This window comes from Amia ocellicauda, chromosome 4 (genome assembly GCF_036373705.1).
Source record: "Amia ocellicauda isolate fAmiCal2 chromosome 4, fAmiCal2.hap1, whole genome shotgun sequence".
Taxonomy (NCBI): Eukaryota; Metazoa; Chordata; class Actinopteri; order Amiiformes; family Amiidae; genus Amia; species Amia ocellicauda.
Genome location: NC_089853.1, coordinates 24,937,834 through 24,955,732, shown reverse-complemented (window position 1 = coordinate 24,955,732; position 17,899 = coordinate 24,937,834). Strand labels below are relative to the sequence as shown.

At 43.3% G+C, this 17,899-nt stretch overlaps 1 protein-coding gene across 1 annotated transcript in view; it reads right to left on the bottom strand.

Moving 5' to 3' along the window:
- Window positions 1-17,899, bottom strand: part of map1aa (microtubule-associated protein 1Aa) — a 63,422-nt gene that overhangs the window by 7,163 nt on the left and 38,360 nt on the right. Inside the window, exons 3-5 of the mRNA XM_066701578.1 lie at window positions 10,389-10,471; window positions 9,830-9,970; window positions 279-9,324 (exon numbers count right to left, since the gene is read on the bottom strand). Coding sequence (XP_066557675.1) covers window positions 279-9,324; window positions 9,830-9,970; window positions 10,389-10,471 — 9,270 coding nt within the window. The remainder of the gene's footprint in view (window positions 1-278; window positions 9,325-9,829; window positions 9,971-10,388; window positions 10,472-17,899) is intronic.

Below are 17,899 nucleotides of genomic sequence, written 5' to 3'. Positions count from 1 at the left end.
AATAGAAATGAGTCCTCTCAAAACACACAGCAAACCCAATAGTGACAGATCCAAAATGCAGGCATTAAGATGTTAAACACTCTTTACTTTTATAAGTCTACATGTTTGGCACCCCATGTTTGGCTATGGTTTTATTTATTTTTATTTTTTTGTTAATACACCGATATGAGTTTCCTCATAAAGCACCTTATTTTGTATTATTTATTTAATATGGAATTATGTTGTCACTTTTTCATAACTTAAATTAACAAATCAATTAGTAAATAAACAGCTAGTACCTGTACTGCTCTTGACTCCATTCACAAGCCCTTTGCTTGGGTTGTGTCCCTGACTAGACCGGGACACCTCATCTCTGTCCTCCCCACGAGACCCCTGCACATCTGACATTCGTGGAGGTTTAGAAGTCTTCTCCCCCTCCTTCTTTTTCACAGATGTTGTCCTTGGTGACTTCTCAGAAGAGTCTTTGGATGCCTGTTTGGCAGGAGTAGGGGATCTCTTGACCCTGGTCTCTCCCTTCCGGCCAGGGGAGGCTGATTTGGGCTTGCCAAGTGACTTCCGCAGGCCTTTGTTGGTCTTCATGTCCTTCTTGAGAAGTTTGTCCGTACGGTTCTGATCATTGGTCAGTGCCTCAGGGTCAACCATGCACACATCAGGATGTGGGGGATGAGGGAAAGGGTCCATCATGGGTGCAGGTGGGGGATCATGACTTCTTTCTGATGACCTGGATGAGGAAGAGTGGTGGTTGCCTCCACCACCTACTGCAGCAGACTTGTCCACTGGCAGGAATTCTGCATCTTCATCAGAATCCAGGTTGGCTTCTGCAGTAATTGAAGGGCATTCCTCAGTCTCGGGGGGCACATCAGAGTCGGACTGTGAGGGCAGTGATTCACTAACTGAGGTTGGAGGGGTTTCCTCCCCAGCTACTGCCAGACCAGCAGCCATGGCACCTGGAAGATGATGGGACTGACTTCCATTATTATCTCCATGGTGCCCATGAGTGTGGTGTCGTTGCTGTTTGTGGGATCTTCTCTTGACTGAGGGTTGCTGTTGTTGGTTGTCATCACCTTCTTGTGATTGGTCGCTGCCTTCATCCTCCTCCTCCTCATCCTCGTCACTGGACAGCTGGTGTGGGCTGGGGTTGATAAAAGATGGGGAGAGTTCCCCTTTACGGTGCTTGTACTCACACGAAGAGTAGCCTGCAGGTGCTGAAGGAGAGTAAGAGGAGGCAGCCCCCAGGCAAACATCAGGAGGGGGATGTTCAGAATCATCCCCTGTGTTTCCAGATGTTTCTGGGTAGAAGGGTGAGGGAAAACTCTGGTCTGCTGAGGCCAGGGAAAGAGGGCGGGCTGGACGTTCTGGTTCCCTCTCATCATCATCATCTTCATAGTCATCTTCCTCACGAGAATGTGGAGGTGATGGCATAGGGCCCAAACCTTTCTGCTGCAGAACCTGGGACTCCCATTCCAAACTGCTGCTTTGTTGCTTGTCCTCTTCCTTCTGTTTCTTCTCCTCAACAACCTTTTCCTCTTCCTTCTTCTCTGAACTCTGCTGTATTGCCGCTCCAGTACAGACAGTTTCTGTTACCCCATAGGAAGCCGCCGGTGGGCTCATGCTGACTTCCGTGGGCCCATTTGCGGTCGCTGTCTGTGCAGGCTGTTGTGGTAGAGAGGCAAATGACGACAGCACATCGGGGAGTGAGCTTGTTGTACTGGAGGTCAGAGAGGTGGTGAATGCCTCTGAATGGGTCACTGGTACTGCTTTTTCCTCAACTGGGGCAGCAGGTGGAGATCTTTGGCACTCAATGCGACATGGTAAAGTGCTCTGATCCATCTCACACAGATAAGCCTCCTCCTCTGCTCCTTCTGTCTCTTCCAGGAAGCGTTTGGCAGTGGAATCTGCAGGCTGTAATGGAGAGACGTCAAACAGACTCCGTGCTGCAGTCTCCTGCTCAGTGGACGGTGACAAAAGGGAGTATGGGGCCGATGCACCAGGAACGATCGAGACAGCTGAATCCTCACCCCATTCAGATTGGTAGAGAGGCTCAGCATGCTTGTCCTTCTCTGTCATTGTTCTTGCAAAGCACTCATCCTCTTTCTGTTCTTCAGCTCCAGTAGTGGACACCACAGGAAAAGGCTTGATCTCTTCAAAGGGACTGAGCGGGGAAAAGCGGGCGAGGCTTGAAGAGGATTCTGCAGTAGTGGTGGCAGTTGTTAGCTTTTCAGAAACCTCCAGGTACTCATCCTTCACCAACACTCCAGAGCTGGAGAAAGGGGACTCCATCATTAGGGACTGCTCATCCTTGAAGGAGGAGTATTCGAAGCCAGCGTTGTCGAGATCGGGTTTGAACAAAGGATCAGAGGTGGCAGCTGGAGTCTCTAGTTCCTCCCCAAACTGACGGTAAGTTGAGAGAGAAGCCGACGTCGAGGAGGAATAACTGTAAGATGAGGAAGAAGAATATGATGTGGCAGAGGTGGTGGTATAGTGAAAATCAGAAGAGAAGGAATCCCCTGATTTTTTACACAGTAAATCAGGGGTCTTCTGTTTTTCAAATTCAAGATCTTTCTCACTGTGGAAGTATTTTTCCTCACTTGACTTAGATGACGGAGAAAAGCCTTGCTGAAGAGTGCTGGGGTGCTTGTCATCTTGTTCTGTTCTGTCCGAATCCTTTGTAAGGAAGGAGTGTTTGCTGTCCTCTTCATAGGAATACTCAAATCCAGAAGAAAACCCCTTGACCTCTGGTTGTCCGATGTCTGTGTAGATTCCAGAGAACAGGGCCGATGCGCTACTCACACCCCTCTGGAGAAATTCCTCAGCCTCTGTCTTTTGGCTGCTGCTACTGCTAGGTGTTTCAAATAGTGCAGAAGTGGAGGGCTTGCCTTGCATTTCAAAGCTGTATTCAGGTTTACAAGTTAAAGTCTCCTGCTTCTTTTCTTCCCCCTTCCCATCTGGGAGCTTTGAGTGGATGTCTTTCTCTGTGAAGCTATCATAGGCATAGTCTGCAGCTACGGCAAAGGCAGCCTTTGATTCTTTTTCTGATTTCTCTTTGGCGCCTTTCTCCAAATCTGAGTCACTGGCACTCTCCTCCTCCTCTCCAATCTCCTCCTCCTCCTCTTCCTCCTCTTCCTCCTCCTCCTCCTCCAACATCAGCCTCATGTCTCCTCTCTCTAGGGCTTCTTCCTTCTCATAGTAACTCATCATTGATTTCTTGGCAGCAGTGCAGGCATTAAAGGATGTAAGTATGTTGTCATCTAAGTGCTGGACTGAAGGTTCAGTGTAGGAGGCTGTGCTAGCTTGACTGTCCTTGTCATCTGGTTGAGCTCGAGGAGAAAATAGATCTTTCTCTTCTGGTGACAGGTGACTAGAAGGAGACTCTGGTTTCTCAGCTTCAGATGTGTATTGTTTCCCTTTTTCCTGCTCTGCCAATTCCTTTTCCTTCTCTTTCCCAAGGTGCTGCTTCTCCGGAGCATCACCAAAGGGTGAGGTAGCAGTGGGAGTTTTGGCCTCCACTTTGGGCTGAGACCATGTTGGTGAAGACAACTCTTTTTCACTAGCCATCCCCAAGAGAGATACTTCCTCTTTGGCTGATATACCTCCCTTGTCCTTGTCCTCTGATGAAACCAGAGGAGAGGTAGGAGCAGCCTCCTTCTCTTTTCCTAAGGGCATCTCCTTCTGCATATACTCAGATTGGTCTTCCTGCTGACTTGGAGTAAATGAAAGGGACTCCATGGCTGGCATTTTGTTATTGTCATAAATCTCAGTGTAAGTGAAGCTTTTGTCATCCACAAATGGCGTGGCTTGTCTCTCTTCCCGCTCATGTTCCTCTTCCTGGCCTTTCTCGCGATCTTCCTGAAACTCTCCTGGGATATACTCCCTATCCAAACCATAAAGACCAAAATGAACACTCTTCTCAGGTCCTGGGTAAGCACCTGTGTGGTAATCAACTCGGCTAAATGATAATGACTCTTCTTTCTGCTGTTCATCCTCAGAGAAGGCATCTGCAAATGCTCCCTTCCCCGATTCTATGTCAAGTTCCTTCCCTAAAGCTGTTTTGTTGTCATCTTCATTTCTTCCAGCAGCCTCATCTTGCCCCATAGGGAACTGCAGTCCTTCTTTTGAATCCCATTTCTCCTCCTTTGCTGTTGTTTTTTCTTCAGGAAAATGCTTTGATACATCTTGTTTCTCTTGGTCTTTAGGTGATTGCAATGCCATGGAATCAGATGGATCTTTTTTGTCCAGGGTGATCTTTTCTACCTCATCTTTTTCCAAGAGGAAAAATGAGGAGGGTGGTGGCAGTCCTGGAGAAGCTGCCTCCCGTTCTCCCTCCATTTCTCGCTTTGCCTCTTTTCCTTCTTTCTCCTCTTCTTTGGTTGTTTTTACCTTGGCCTCCTCAAGAGAATACTGATCTTCAGTCTTCCCTGGAATCAGAGGGGGCATGCACATGTCAAGCTGAGAAGTTCCCTCTGCACTGCTCTGGCTCTCTGTGCTAGAAATCATTGAATCTATGGAGGACTTCTCAATAGCAGAGGGAGAAGGAATGGGTTCAGGCTTCATGTAAGAGCTGCTGAAAGGCATGTCTGCATGAGGAACTGCCGCTGTACTCTCTTCTGTCTTGGGCAAAAAACTTTCCCTCTCAAATTCAGGTGAGAAATCTCGTCCATGCAAATAAGTCACTTGGTCTTCAGCTCCAGGGTGAGGAGGTGTCGGTGTCTGGAAGTCTTTTGTAGTGAAGTCTGACTCATATTTATCAGCCAGCAATGTGGCACTTGCAAAAGTATCAGGCTGAAATTGTTTGTGAGATGGGGAATCTAGGTTGCTTGGTTCTAGTGACAAAGGCCTGGATCCTGCACCTCCCATGCATATGGCATCGTCTTCTTCCTCTTCTTCATCCTCTTCCTCATCTGAGAACATGACCTGTGGATGGGGTTCTTGTTCCAAATGTAGTGGTGCTTGGGATTCATCTAACTGTACCTGTGTGGTTTGCAGGTAGGCTGATTCAAAACATCTCTCTGGTTCTTGCTCCTTTTCTTTCTCTTTGTCTATTGAGGTCTTTGTAGAAAATGTTGACTGAAGCTCTCCCATCTTCTCATCCTTGAGAGATTTGGCCTCACAGGTGTACTCCTCATCAAGGAACGTACTCTCTTTTTCTTCTGGAAATTTTGATTTCAGATCCTCTTTCAAATCTCTTTTGTCAAAGTCATCCTGTTCTGCTTCCTCATCTGATTCAGGAAACAGTGCCTTTTCACTGGTTATATCCTTTTTCAGAAACTCTACTGGAGACACATCTTCCCTTGAAAAGGTATCTTCCTCGACAGAACTCGTCTTTGTCTCGTCTTTCAGTGACAGCTCAGCTTTTGGAGGGTACAGTTCCTCAGCGTGCGTCTCATCTGCCACTTTCTTTTGCTCTGGAGCAAATGTCAAGTCTTTAGGTGTAGGGCTGGGTAGACTTGTTTTCATTGTCTCTTTGTCCTGTTCCAAGAGTGACAATTTGTCATCATCTGGCAAAGTGACTGACTCTGGTTTTGCATCTTTCAGAAATTCAAGGACAGGATCCTCTATGTGTTTTCTTTCTACTTTCTCTTCAGTATCACATGGCTCTGTAGTGACAGCCTGTTGGAGAATTTCTTTTTCATCTTTCTTTTCTTCTTGCTGTCCAGGTGCAGTTTCAGTTTTTTCTTCCACAGGAGACTGATGGAAAGGTGTGTGACCAGCACTGGTTGGACCAGACTGTGTTGGAGAGGCCATCTTCACTGTACTGTCATCTGGACTGAGGCACCTTTCCTCACTATCTGTGAAAGGGCCAGAAAGAGAGGGTGGAGGAGAAGGAAGCTTTCTAACAGCTTCGACCTTGGTATCATCTTTGGGAAGAGAAGTCTGGATTTCACCCAGAGCTTGCTGGGTAATAGACTTAGATTCCAAAGCAGATTCAAAAGAAGGTGATATCTCAGATGAAGGAAGCTTTTCCAAATCCTTTTCCCTGTCCTGGAACATCAGTGGAGTTGCATAGCCTTCTTGGAGTTTCCCAAGTGGCATTTCAACATTAGGAGTCTGATCTTCATCTTCGTCATCTTCTTCATCCTCCTCTTCATGGACCTGTGTCATCCTTCCTGCACCATCTCCTTCTCCCACTATGGGCTGGTATTCCTCGGATGGAGGGGACTTAAAGCACTTGTCCTCCTCCAGGGAGGAAGTAGGTGAGATAGTCCCAGCAGAAGGCAAATAATCCCTTCCCTGGGTGGCCTCTGTACGGGTGGAAGATGGAATGCTGTTGACAGTATCGAGTAGCAAAGAGCTTTTTCCAGTCTCTTCGGTTTGAGGTGCCGTCACAGATGCAACCGACTCTTCAGCAACAGAGGTGGCAAAAGATGATAATTTGTCACATTCAGTGATGGAAGTTGCAGATGAAATGTGCTCTTCTTCTGCTAAAGGGGCTGCAATTATATTAGTAGAGTAAACTGCTAATGTTGGATCTTGCCCTCCAATGAATCCCTTTGCCGCTAAATCTGAGACATCAGTCATAGCAGCTGCTTTCATCTCTCTCATGCCATGAATGGCATCAAAAGAGCCTGTTTCATCTGGTACAGAAATGTCATAGGAGCCAACTTCATAGCGGAGATGTGGTATTCTCTCTTCTGTCTCCTCATGAATTTCTTCATCAGAAATGGTCTGCTCAGTTTCAGAGTAACCAGGGATTGTCTCATCCTGAATGTAAGAGATGTGTTCAGCTGCTGTGGCACCCTGTACAGTTGTCGTTACGGCAGCAGTTGCCGCCCCCATGTTGGACAGATATGCATCTTCATCCTCTTGATCTTTGGCAATGATTTTCTCCTCTGCTTTTTTGGCATCCCATTCCTTGTCCATTTTTTCTTTTGCACTTTCTTCAATTCTGCCCTTCAATTCTTCTTCAGCTCCTGCATTGAAGTCTTCTGCTTCCTCCAGCTCTGCTTTCTCAACTACCTCTCCCTCCTCATCCTCCTCTTCTTGGTCTGGATAATTTTCTCTCTCTTCTTTCTCTTTCTTCTCAAACTTCTCCATGTATTTTTCACATTTCTCCATTTCCTCTTCCTCATGCTTTCTATCCATTGCATCTTTTACTTTTGCTTCCATCCATTTTCCTTCATCTTCTTCTTCCCCCATTCCCATGTCTTCTTCTTCCTCTAATCCCTTCTCTTCAGCCTTTTCTTCCTCTTTAGCCTCCTCTTCTTCCTCTTCATCCTCCATTGCAGCACCTTCATCCTCAAATTTCTCTTCCATCTTGGCTGGCATTTCTGGTTCTTTTACATGTGACATCTGCTTGTCATCATGTGGAGATTCAGCCTCAACATCTGTAGTGGTTATTCCCTCATCAGGAGACTCTAGAGGTGGGAATTTTGTGTCTGAAATGGTATCAGAAACAATAATTTGCTCTTTGTCCTCCTTGTAAGGGCTGGGGATAACAGTGTCATCTGCAGGAGGCCCAGAAACTGTGAGGGCATCTTGTCCTGGCTCTGCTTCCAGCTTTGCAACTTCTTGTTTCAGCTCCTCAAAATCCTTGGTTAGATCCTCTGGAGATGAAACAATAGACCTGTCTTCCACTGCCAGAGCACAGGGGAGAGACTCTTGTACTTCTGTCTGAGTCTGTAATTCAGCAGGTGCTGCTGCTATAATTTCTGCAGGCTTTTGCTCAGGTGCCTGTTCCTTTGCTGTTTTGGCTTTATTCTTGTCAGTTTTGGGCTTCCCATGCACTTTAGCCTTATGCAGAGTCTTTCTGACCTCGGGAGTAAATGGCTTCAAGTCAGGTTTAGTGATCTTCTTCAGCTCTGGCTTAGCAGCTTCCTTCTTCTTATCCTCCTTTGCTTTGGATTCCTTTTTCTCCTCCTTTTTAGCAGTGTCCTCTTTCTTCAGTTCACGTCTTTCCTTCTTGATCTCTTTCTTTTCCTTGTCTTTCTTTTCATCCATCTTGGATACCCTTTCCTTAGTATACTTTTTAATGGACTTCTCCTTTGACAGCTTCTTCTTTTCCTGTTTTGCTGTCTCAGACACATCGGTCTTGGCTTTTAGCGGCTTGGCTGAGATCTTATCACCCTCCTTCAGTTTCTTCTCCTCTTTCTTATCGGTCTTGTTCTCCTTGGCTGTCTCAGTCTTTGTTTCTGAGGCTGATTCTTCTTGTACCTCTGCCTCCTTCTTAGCTTTTGCAGCAGACTGTGGCTTGGGTGATGATTTAAGACTTTCCTTGCTATCTGTCCTTTGCTTCATTTTTGTCTGTTTTAGCACTGGGGGAGGCACGCCGGAAGAAATATCCTTCTGGGTAGCCACTGGATATCTCAGAAAGTCCAGGTGCTTTAATTTCTCCAGGCCTTCTAAGATTTTGTTCTGTGGGGCGTTTCCAGGAAATAGCACCCGGACAATCTTCTCCGTGGGGCTAGCAGGAAGCCAAACCACTAGAGCTGTGACAGAAGTCAAGTAAGGAACAGAGATCTCTCCTTCCTTTCCATTAGGCAGCACAATTCCAGTCTTTGCCTTGCTGTTGCCAGCCCATTTTTGCATGAGGAACTGCATCTCCTTACTGTCCTTGACAGGATTAAGCACATACATGTCTAACCTGCCTACTCCCATCTTGTGGAAAAGAGTGATAGGCTCAATAGTGTTGCTGACCACCCTGTACAGGGGCTCAGGCTTGATCCCTAGTTTGTTGAGGTACTGCAATGTGAGTGAAGCCTCCTCAATGCTTCGTTTCACTTTCAAAGTGGACTCTGGCATTCGCAGTTTCTCTGGAACATTGAAGAACACTACTCCAAGCTCTGGTGAGATCAAGTTCTTCATCCAGTCGCTATAGGTAGTGGATCCCTGTGACTGCTCTTCATCCTGCTCAGCGATCTTCCTCTGGAGGAGTCCATTTATACCTGGGAGGTTGTCTGCTCCGATGTGGGTAAGGAGGATAGAGTCAATGCGGTCCAAGTGTCGGACAAGCTTCCAAAAGCATGACCTCCGTTCAGACCCTCCATCAACCAGGATGTTGAAGCCATTGACTGCAAACAGGGCAGAGTCCCCTCTCCCTCCAGGGAAAATGTAGCAGCAGGGCTTAGAGAGCTTCAGAAACCCCCCAGAGGTAGGGGGTTCCAAGAGGTCAAACGGTGAGGGAACGTCTACGGTTTCGGAGACATACTCCGTAAATTCCGACACGCCCTCCATCTCGGGCAGCACAGGCTCGGGGTTCAATCTGAACTCCAGGAACTCCCGAAAGTGCTGATGCTGCTGCCCGAGGGAGCTCCAGCCCCCTTCCCCTTGGCAGGACACTGTGAGAGTGGCCCGGTGTGCAGGGGCTGCTGTATTCAGCAGATCACTGACCTGTAGAGGACAATGAGAAAAACAGCATTTCTTATTTTAGTGCTGATGAACTCAGGGAAGCAGGCCTAAAAAACCCAATAATCTCTTGTAACCTCTGTTATAGCTTCAGTGTTTGCCTTTTGTTCCTTTTTCTGCTCTCTCCAAATCAGATTATGGATGGACTACATGTTCATTAGAATTACTAAAATAGATTTTACAAGTGAGATAATTGCAGTTAAGCAAATCCAGTATTGCTATAGGCATTGTCCTTCATTCATGTGAGGCTTAAGCACTGCAGGGACTTGTATGTTATTGTAGGAGGCTATATTAATTGTGACATGTATACCCAGGAATGAAAACAAATGCAAGAATCAATTCAACATGGAAGGGTAGGGAATGCTTTATCGTGCTTTCCCACTGATTACACTTTACTGCTTTGCTTTACATGTACGAGGGCATTCCACAGAAAACATTGTTATTTTGAATTGAATAACATGCTGTGTGCTGGGGGCACTTTGCTCCTTACCTCAGGATCAGCGAATATGTCTGAGAAACTCTTAAAGGTGAACACCCCACTTTGTAGGATTAGGTCACCGCCCTGGTCGGAGCTCTGGCCACTCAGGACCAATAGCTTGTGTGCAGCTGAGTCAGTGATCAGAGACTGGATCTGAGTGGATGGAGAGAGGTTGATAGGAGACAGTTAAATAGCAGCAGCTTATGGAAAATCACGGTACATCACTACCATGTGACTATTTGAAATCGCTTCCTCTTTGCAGTCCCTCTGACACATCCATATATTCATTATGCTACCAGATCTCCTGACGGTGCAGACTGCTGTACACTTCAGTCTTACACAACTGTGTGCAGTCATGTGGAAAGAGAAAACCTCTGTAAATACCATTTTCAACTATTGTATCTATTCTGCATTTGAATGCATTCACACATGAATTAAATATGACTATGAGACGTACTATAAAGTTTGCTCCAACTTGATTTTCATCCATTTCGTGTTCTACAATCTTGATTCTTTCTTTGATTCTCCAGCAAGACTGACATGCACCAGGTCATATTGTCCAACAACGTACCTCTGAGGCAATTGTATCCTCTGATGGATTGACTAACACTACTGTTTCAAGGACATCACTTTTGTGGTGCAGAGTTCTTTGTCCTGTGGGAGACATAGGGAGGGAATATAACATGAGGAGAAGAATCAAGACCGTCTTTTATTTCATTATATCACCTTGTGGATAAAAAAAATAATTTGCATTGTTGGCCTTTTGATCCTGTCACAAATACACAATTAAATGTAATAGGCAGAAAGGAACAGCACATATTAATATGGGTATTATATATGAATTTTTTTCCTGATTCATTAATGAGAGAAGGGAAAAAAAACATGTCTTCATTTAACAAATGCCTGAATTCACTGCGGCGTGCATCTTTAGATTGCTTTCAGGGGACCAGAAACACATCACTGAAGATCTGCAGACAAGAATTTCTCCAGCATAATTGGACAAAAATAACCCAAAATGCACTCGCCTCTCTACAATCTGCAGAGAAATCCAAATTCAGCAATCTCCCCTCTCATTGGCACTGACAGATTGTCAGCAGTGACTGTTCACACTTGACCTGCTGAATGAACATTTCAGCATACTGCAGACACTCTCCAGGGCCAGGTAAGCTCATGTGAAAATGTCCATTGAGGAAACCTCTGTGAATCATTGAGGTATAGCCAAGATATATGGGGCACATGGAAAAATGAATTAAAGCAAAGCTAACCGCAGAAAGTAAAGTTGGAGAGACAAATAGGTCGGCAATGTATGTTGCCCTCAAAGGGAATGCTTTTAAATCACAGCAGGAAACTAGAGCTTATCTTTCTAGTCTAGTGCAAGAACAAGAACAGAGCTATAACACATTACAACTGCAGGCATCCAAGCTCATGATATCATGTCCAGAATTGTCCTCTAGGGGTTTATAAAATATATACTCTTTACGTTGGGGTTCCTTTTCTATTCTATTCTGAAAGGATGTGCCTATGAGCACCCATGAGGATTCATCTCCAGGGTCGATATCAGGAACATCATCAGGAGAGTATCAGGAAGATCATACTGTGGTTGACTGTACTATAGCAGCGGTGCGAAGTGATATCAAGTGGTGGTTGTCCAGCTCCTGCCAAGAGCAAGGAACATAAACAATGCAAAAGAAATATCTAAAAAAGCGGAAAAATAATAGACATGCTGGTAGATATCTGAGAGATCTCTGGTGCCATTCCCTGGAGCACAGTCTAATTATCTGTTTGTTTCATTTCATTATATGTAATTAACTGAGGTTGAAAGAAAATACAATAAAAATAGGATTGAGAGCTGGCAGGGCAGAGTCAGTCAGCAATATCACCAGCGGAGAATGTAATGATTCTTGTCCCTGACACCCTACTGTATTAGCTGCAAAATGTCAGCATTTGTATGATGTCAACAGTATGCAGATAGTCTAATAATTCCCTTTGTTTAAATTCCAATAGAGAGTCTTATAATAGGCCACGTTAATAATAGTAACACTGTAATAAACATCTGGAGGGTGCTGCTTAAATGGTTCCAGATGTCCACTGCTGTTGATACCTTATTAATGCACAGGGCTTTAACATCAATGTAGTGTGAAAGACTGGATGGAAGGATATATTTAGGAGTGATTGACAACAGTCATAATGCTGAAAGTTTGCTTCCAGCCACTGTTATTTCTTGGAATAACTTTTAAAAGTAAAATTCAGCTTTAAATGAAAGAATTAATATATTTCTGTTGCACCAAAACATCAGTGCTTGCATAATATATAACCCCTCCTAGTGCATAAAATGGTCAGATCTGTGGAGGACCCTCTAGTGGAGGTCAGGCTATGGACACAAAAAATCAATGCCCAGATGGAAATGACTGTATAAGGCTGTGTGGTCTAGTATGGTTAAGTTAGTTTATTTAATAGTGTTTTTTAATAACATGTCACAGCAGTACTTTATTGCAGCCTCCTGGCTGAATTTCAAATTGCATTTATTTTGGTATGTTTATCCAGTTGTGTATCTTATTCCAAAAGGAGGGAACAGAGCTAATGTGAGCTCCTGAAATCTTAATTTGTATATTTGTATATTTTGTCAGAACACTGTTATATGTGCCTGTTCTGGAGTGTCTGTCACGGCCGAGCTCTGTGCAACAGCATTTTCACAGCTAGACGAATCCTCCGAGGGACGTCTGTGAACGGAGCCCTGTGATTTGCAGAGTGATGCTGGATGATTCTCAGGATGAACACAGACTGACAGGTTGGCTATCACAACTCTTTTAAACCACTGGTGGTTTCACAGAGAGGAATACTAAAGAAACAAAGTATAACGAATAAGCTGGAGAACGTGTCTGTGCTCGATGCATTTCCCAGTAGATCCCTGAGATGGAATCACAGCAATGAACACATCCTGTCATTTTGTATTTGCTGTAATGAAACACAGCTTAGCTTGTCTCAAAAAGACACTGACCTTTTTTATAACATCTTTTATGTCTTGTTTTACTGTATTAGGCTATTGATAGTGCTGGAAAACAAATCATTTTGTTCTGGAGCAAACAGGGCATTCTTTAAAACCTACAAACAGGGCCACAGCAATGTTAAACACAGTGAGTGCATTGCAGGTTGTTAACATTTATATAGTGGCAACACTTCAGTGTGAATTGTAAAGCATTTGAGTGGCATATCTCTTTTATAAGGCTGTAACAGAATATAGGGCAGTTATAGAATGAGTCTATATTGGGTCAAGAATTAGGTGCAGCTTATACCATCAATACATATATAACACTCATGTGTGTATAATCCCTATGGGTCAGGAGGGATAGCCAGGGCTACACCAAGGCCACTAAGAACTATCCGTAGGATTGGACAAGGTACATGCATTCCCATGAAATGACAGGTTACACAGGATGTAGGGTTGGGCTGCTCTTCTCAGTCTGTGTCAGAACTTTGAGTTACAAACATTGCAGTGCATCATGGGAAGAAAAAAAACTTTTATGTCTCTTGGTGAACCACAAACTTTAGGTTCGATATTAATGTTTTCGTTTTAGTTTCTTTGGCTTTGGTGTTCATTTGAGGAGATCCTTGCAAATAAGCTATTTGGGCATCAGGGACTCAGACACACATAAGAAGAAGCACAGCATTCTTCATAAAATGTCTATGCCTGTATGTCTGACTACTGCAGTTTAAGATTTATTTAGATGAATGCTTTGTTTTAAAGCACCAGTGGCAGAAATAGACAGCTTTAATTTTTTTTGAATGCCAGCAGCAGTTTCATTGTTAGTTAATGTAAGAGAGGTTTCAAATACGTTGTTGACTATGGTTAAATAGGCTTAAACCTGACATACAGCAGTGAGGAAGTGTCGGTTAAATTAAATGAAGGCAAGGCAAATATAGTACTGAACATGTAAATCAAATTCAAAAGAGCAGGGATTCAATCAAATCAAGGCCGGTTGGCTAAGCATATGCTTTGAAGAAATAAGAAGGAAGCTACCATGTCGGCCTGATTATTATTCAGTACTTCCCTGGCAGCTTCAGGTTTGCTTGGTCTGGATGTGTTTAATTTTCATTTTGAGGGAAACCTACATAGATAATTGCACCCGACGCAGTCTCTTCCATGCACTGCTGCCACAACAATATTGCATCTCACCAGCCACAAAATGCTGAAATGCTATTGGTTGTCGCTATGGAGACGGCTGGCTGGCTGTTGCCGGCAGCTTCGTTACACTGACCCAGTCTTGGCTTTCTGAGACGCATTGCAGCATTTCTGTGCAAGGAAAAAAACAAAAATCCTTCTCGCTGCCTGGAAAATGCACGATGCTGCACAGAGAGGGAACTGACAAGGCAGCAGCATTCAGGTCCTTAATCAGACAAACTATATTTAGCATGAAATGCTTATCGGCTATGTTTAACTGCAAGAATCAGAACAGCATATTCTACTGGGAATGGGCAATTTTCTCTGCAGCCCACTGAGATATGGGGGGGGAAGGAATGAGCAGGAGAGAGAAAAAAGAGAACATGCAGAAGATAGCATTCAGACAGGGGTTATTTGCTAGAGTTCAGATTAGTCCATGCTGGGGTTTAAAGGCAGGATGTTACATAGCATCAGTTCACCCAGGTACCTTTTGTGTAGTTCACTGCACTGGATTCACTCTTTTTACAGAATGATCCACTTTGTTTAAACTGAGACAGATAATGTAGGGTGGAGGATACATTCCATGTTCTGTTTTAAACAGAGCCATTTGATCTGAGAATGATGGGAAACAATGAGGTAGTGAGAGAGATCTATAGAGCTATATTAATATAGTAGAGTGTTCCTATAGTGCGCAGTGTCACCGTTCAGAATACAAATTCACAATATTATTTAGCTGCACAGCAATGTTTTTGTGTAGCTGCAGTATTTGTGTGGGCAAGCCGCAGGCTAGGGCTGAATTTGGCTGGATTGCTGGAAGGAGAAATACACTTGAAATCATAATTGTAATCTAAGAGATATGTTATAGATTATCAATGCTGGGAGAATGTTGCCATGACATTTAATTAGTAAAGCTTCTTTTTAAGCCCTGCATAATTACAGAAATTAGAAATAAATATTAATAGAATGACAACCACTCAACATTTAAGCCTTCATTTACCTTTTGAAATTGAGCATTCAATAGAATTCATTTGAGCAGCACTTATACTGAGATGTTCAGTGTGCCAGTGCACTAGGAGTTTTATTTACTCTGTGGAGCACCAAACCGTGTTTCCAGGGTAACCAGAGTTGTTATGTCCTGCTCGTGTATCCTAGTTACTCTGACAATTGTGGGATACAGACAGACTGAGGGCTAGCAGCAATAACATTGTTGGTGAGTTTGTTTACAAATAAATATTCAGGTATTCAGACCGGACTGTCTGCAGTGAGGATATGCACTGAGGGAAAATAATAGTAAAACATCAAAAAGACATCCACACAAAAGCACTGTGATTCTCTTTCCAAAAAGTGGATGCAATATTTGGGTCCTCAAAATATTGAAGGGTTTGAGATGCACTGAGTGCAATGCATACTCTTGAATGGTCTAACTTCCTCTGAAGGAAACTCAATCATATGCGTCTATGTCGACTTCGGTAATACAATATTAGATTAGTGGTATAAACCCTTGGTTAAACTGTAAAGCATACAGGAACTCCTTCTCCACTTCTGTCTGTATAGTTCTGTAAATCAAAGACACTGACTATGCTTTTCTATGATCAAAATATAATGCTCCATTTAGCAGTTGGGGATGTTTATTTGGAAAACACATCACTATTCTTCAGAAAGAATGCTAGACCCACAATGCTGCAGGAACAGGAAAATAATTGAAAAGCCTTTGACCCCCTGGTCTTCACACTTTTTCCACAGGCACTCTGGAATAGAACCAGTAGCACTAGCTGATCTCTCCAACACAACCCCACTGCCTTTGAGTATGTAAGCTAGTTCACAGGGACACTTTATAAAGCAGCAGCAGTTTTAGTTTTTTTCACTGAGGAGTCACCTTGTAATGTGTTTGAGAATGATTAATGCATTTTTCCCCTCACAATTGTTGGCTTCTCATGAACCATCTTAGATAATAAAAAGAGGAAACAAGGGCTTTCATAATGGATTCTGGAAGGCCTGTCTCTCCCTGAAAGCATCAGCTCACAGAGCTTAGTGATTAAGAGCTAAAAATTCTGGATGGAATATTAGCAACCCGAGTTTGCTGGAAAAAAATAGCACACCTAATAACGTACAGCAGAGATCAGACAGGAAGCTCAAAGCTTAAATAAAGGCACCTCATATAATACAAAACTAACTGCCAAAAAACAAAAATCCAGTTACTCCTGGAAAATCTGGCCCACACCCAAACGTACACACAAATGCAGAGTGCGTATGGAGAGCAAGATACCAGACTACACAGTCACTCCACAAAATGCTTCAAAGCCCAACAATCCATTGCCCTTACACAACAGATAAGACTCATTCCCCACACTGCCTTTCCATGAAACACAGTAACCTCTGTGCCATACGCTGTTGTGCAGGGCTGCCTACACAAGGCTGGAGAATTTGCCCTAGGAAGGCTAATTTCCAGGACACACGCCACTGGCAGATGCAGTAAGCCTCTTATTGCCTGAGGAAAATGTGGCCTAATTACAGAGACAATGACGCCTTCCCACTCATTGGTCTCCCCATCCCCCTCCTCACGTCCATGCAGGGAGAACCTCAAACTCACCCATCATCCCAGTGCCTTCCCACTCTGACCAGTTCCCAGGCAACATCAGCACTGCCCTCTCTGCCAGTGTCTTCTTCGTACAAGCACTGGTACTCCTCAGCAATTCTGCCTTAAGATCCTAATCTATGTAGTACTCTAACAAACCTCCACAATACTTTCAGCTGGTGTGTTGACATTTTTTCTCACTCCTAGAACCCCATGAAACCCAAAGTTTTATTTTAAAAGGAAGTAAAAATGTTGTTTCTTAGAAGAAACCTTGAGTGGGAAAACCAAAGCATGAAATTTCAGTTGCAACAGAATACCGAAAAAAAAATGTTGGTGTTTTTTTAGTTCAAAAACAAAATCTGCTTGCCACATTTTCAAAGTGATGCAGTAAATGTCAGGCTCAGTCTATTTCCTTGGATTGCTAGTCTGCTTAAACAGGACTTTGAAGTGCACTGTGTACAGCCAAGTTCTCATTTTTTATTTATTTCCAAGTTTAATTTTCTGGCACCATGGAGTGAAAACTTAAAATCACATGATGGAAAATGGAACGACCTTTTAAGGGATGTGAAAAGGTTTCAATTATTTTTTAAGGGTCTTAGGAGATTTGTAGGGGCATGGAATTGGCTGGCTGAATATTTGAAGATGTTTCTGTGCTGACTCATTTTAGACTGATTTCTTTTTAAAGCTTTTCTGTTTTTCACTCATGGAAACTATAAATCCAATGTGACATTACTTAGCCAAATTCCACTACAGTTAACTCTTACGTTTATTCATTTAAGTCTATCATTTATTAACGTTCTTACTTACAACATCTCCTCTGTGATTTCGAAAAGTAGAACAATTAATAAGCCAGATTTCTTAAACGTGTAATATTAGATCTTCTTGCAATATTTCTTGCTGGCTTTTCTGCCTGAACTTGGCTTTATCATGCCTTCAGGCAATGCTATGGAGGAAAAAGATAACACTAACTTATTCCAGATCTATCTCAAGAAAATACATTGTTCAATAAATTACGATTTTTAGCTTACTCAGACAATACATAACTTTCCAACTTTTCTTGGCCACCTTGAAAAGGAGTTTAATGAGTATCTCTAGAACTCTAGGTTTGGCATTAAGAAGATTAAATTAAATTAAAGAATACTTCAATTTAAGAGAACAATTAAATAAATACATAAACAGAAGTTTAAATATTTATATGACTCAGGTTTAGCTATAATAAACTAAGGTATCACAGTTGAGAATAAAGATTCTGAATTGTATGTGTTTGGCTAATTCTTGAAAAAGTAAAAAAGATCATTCAAAATTAGATTTGGCAACAGCACATTTTAATTAGGGATAGAAATGAAGG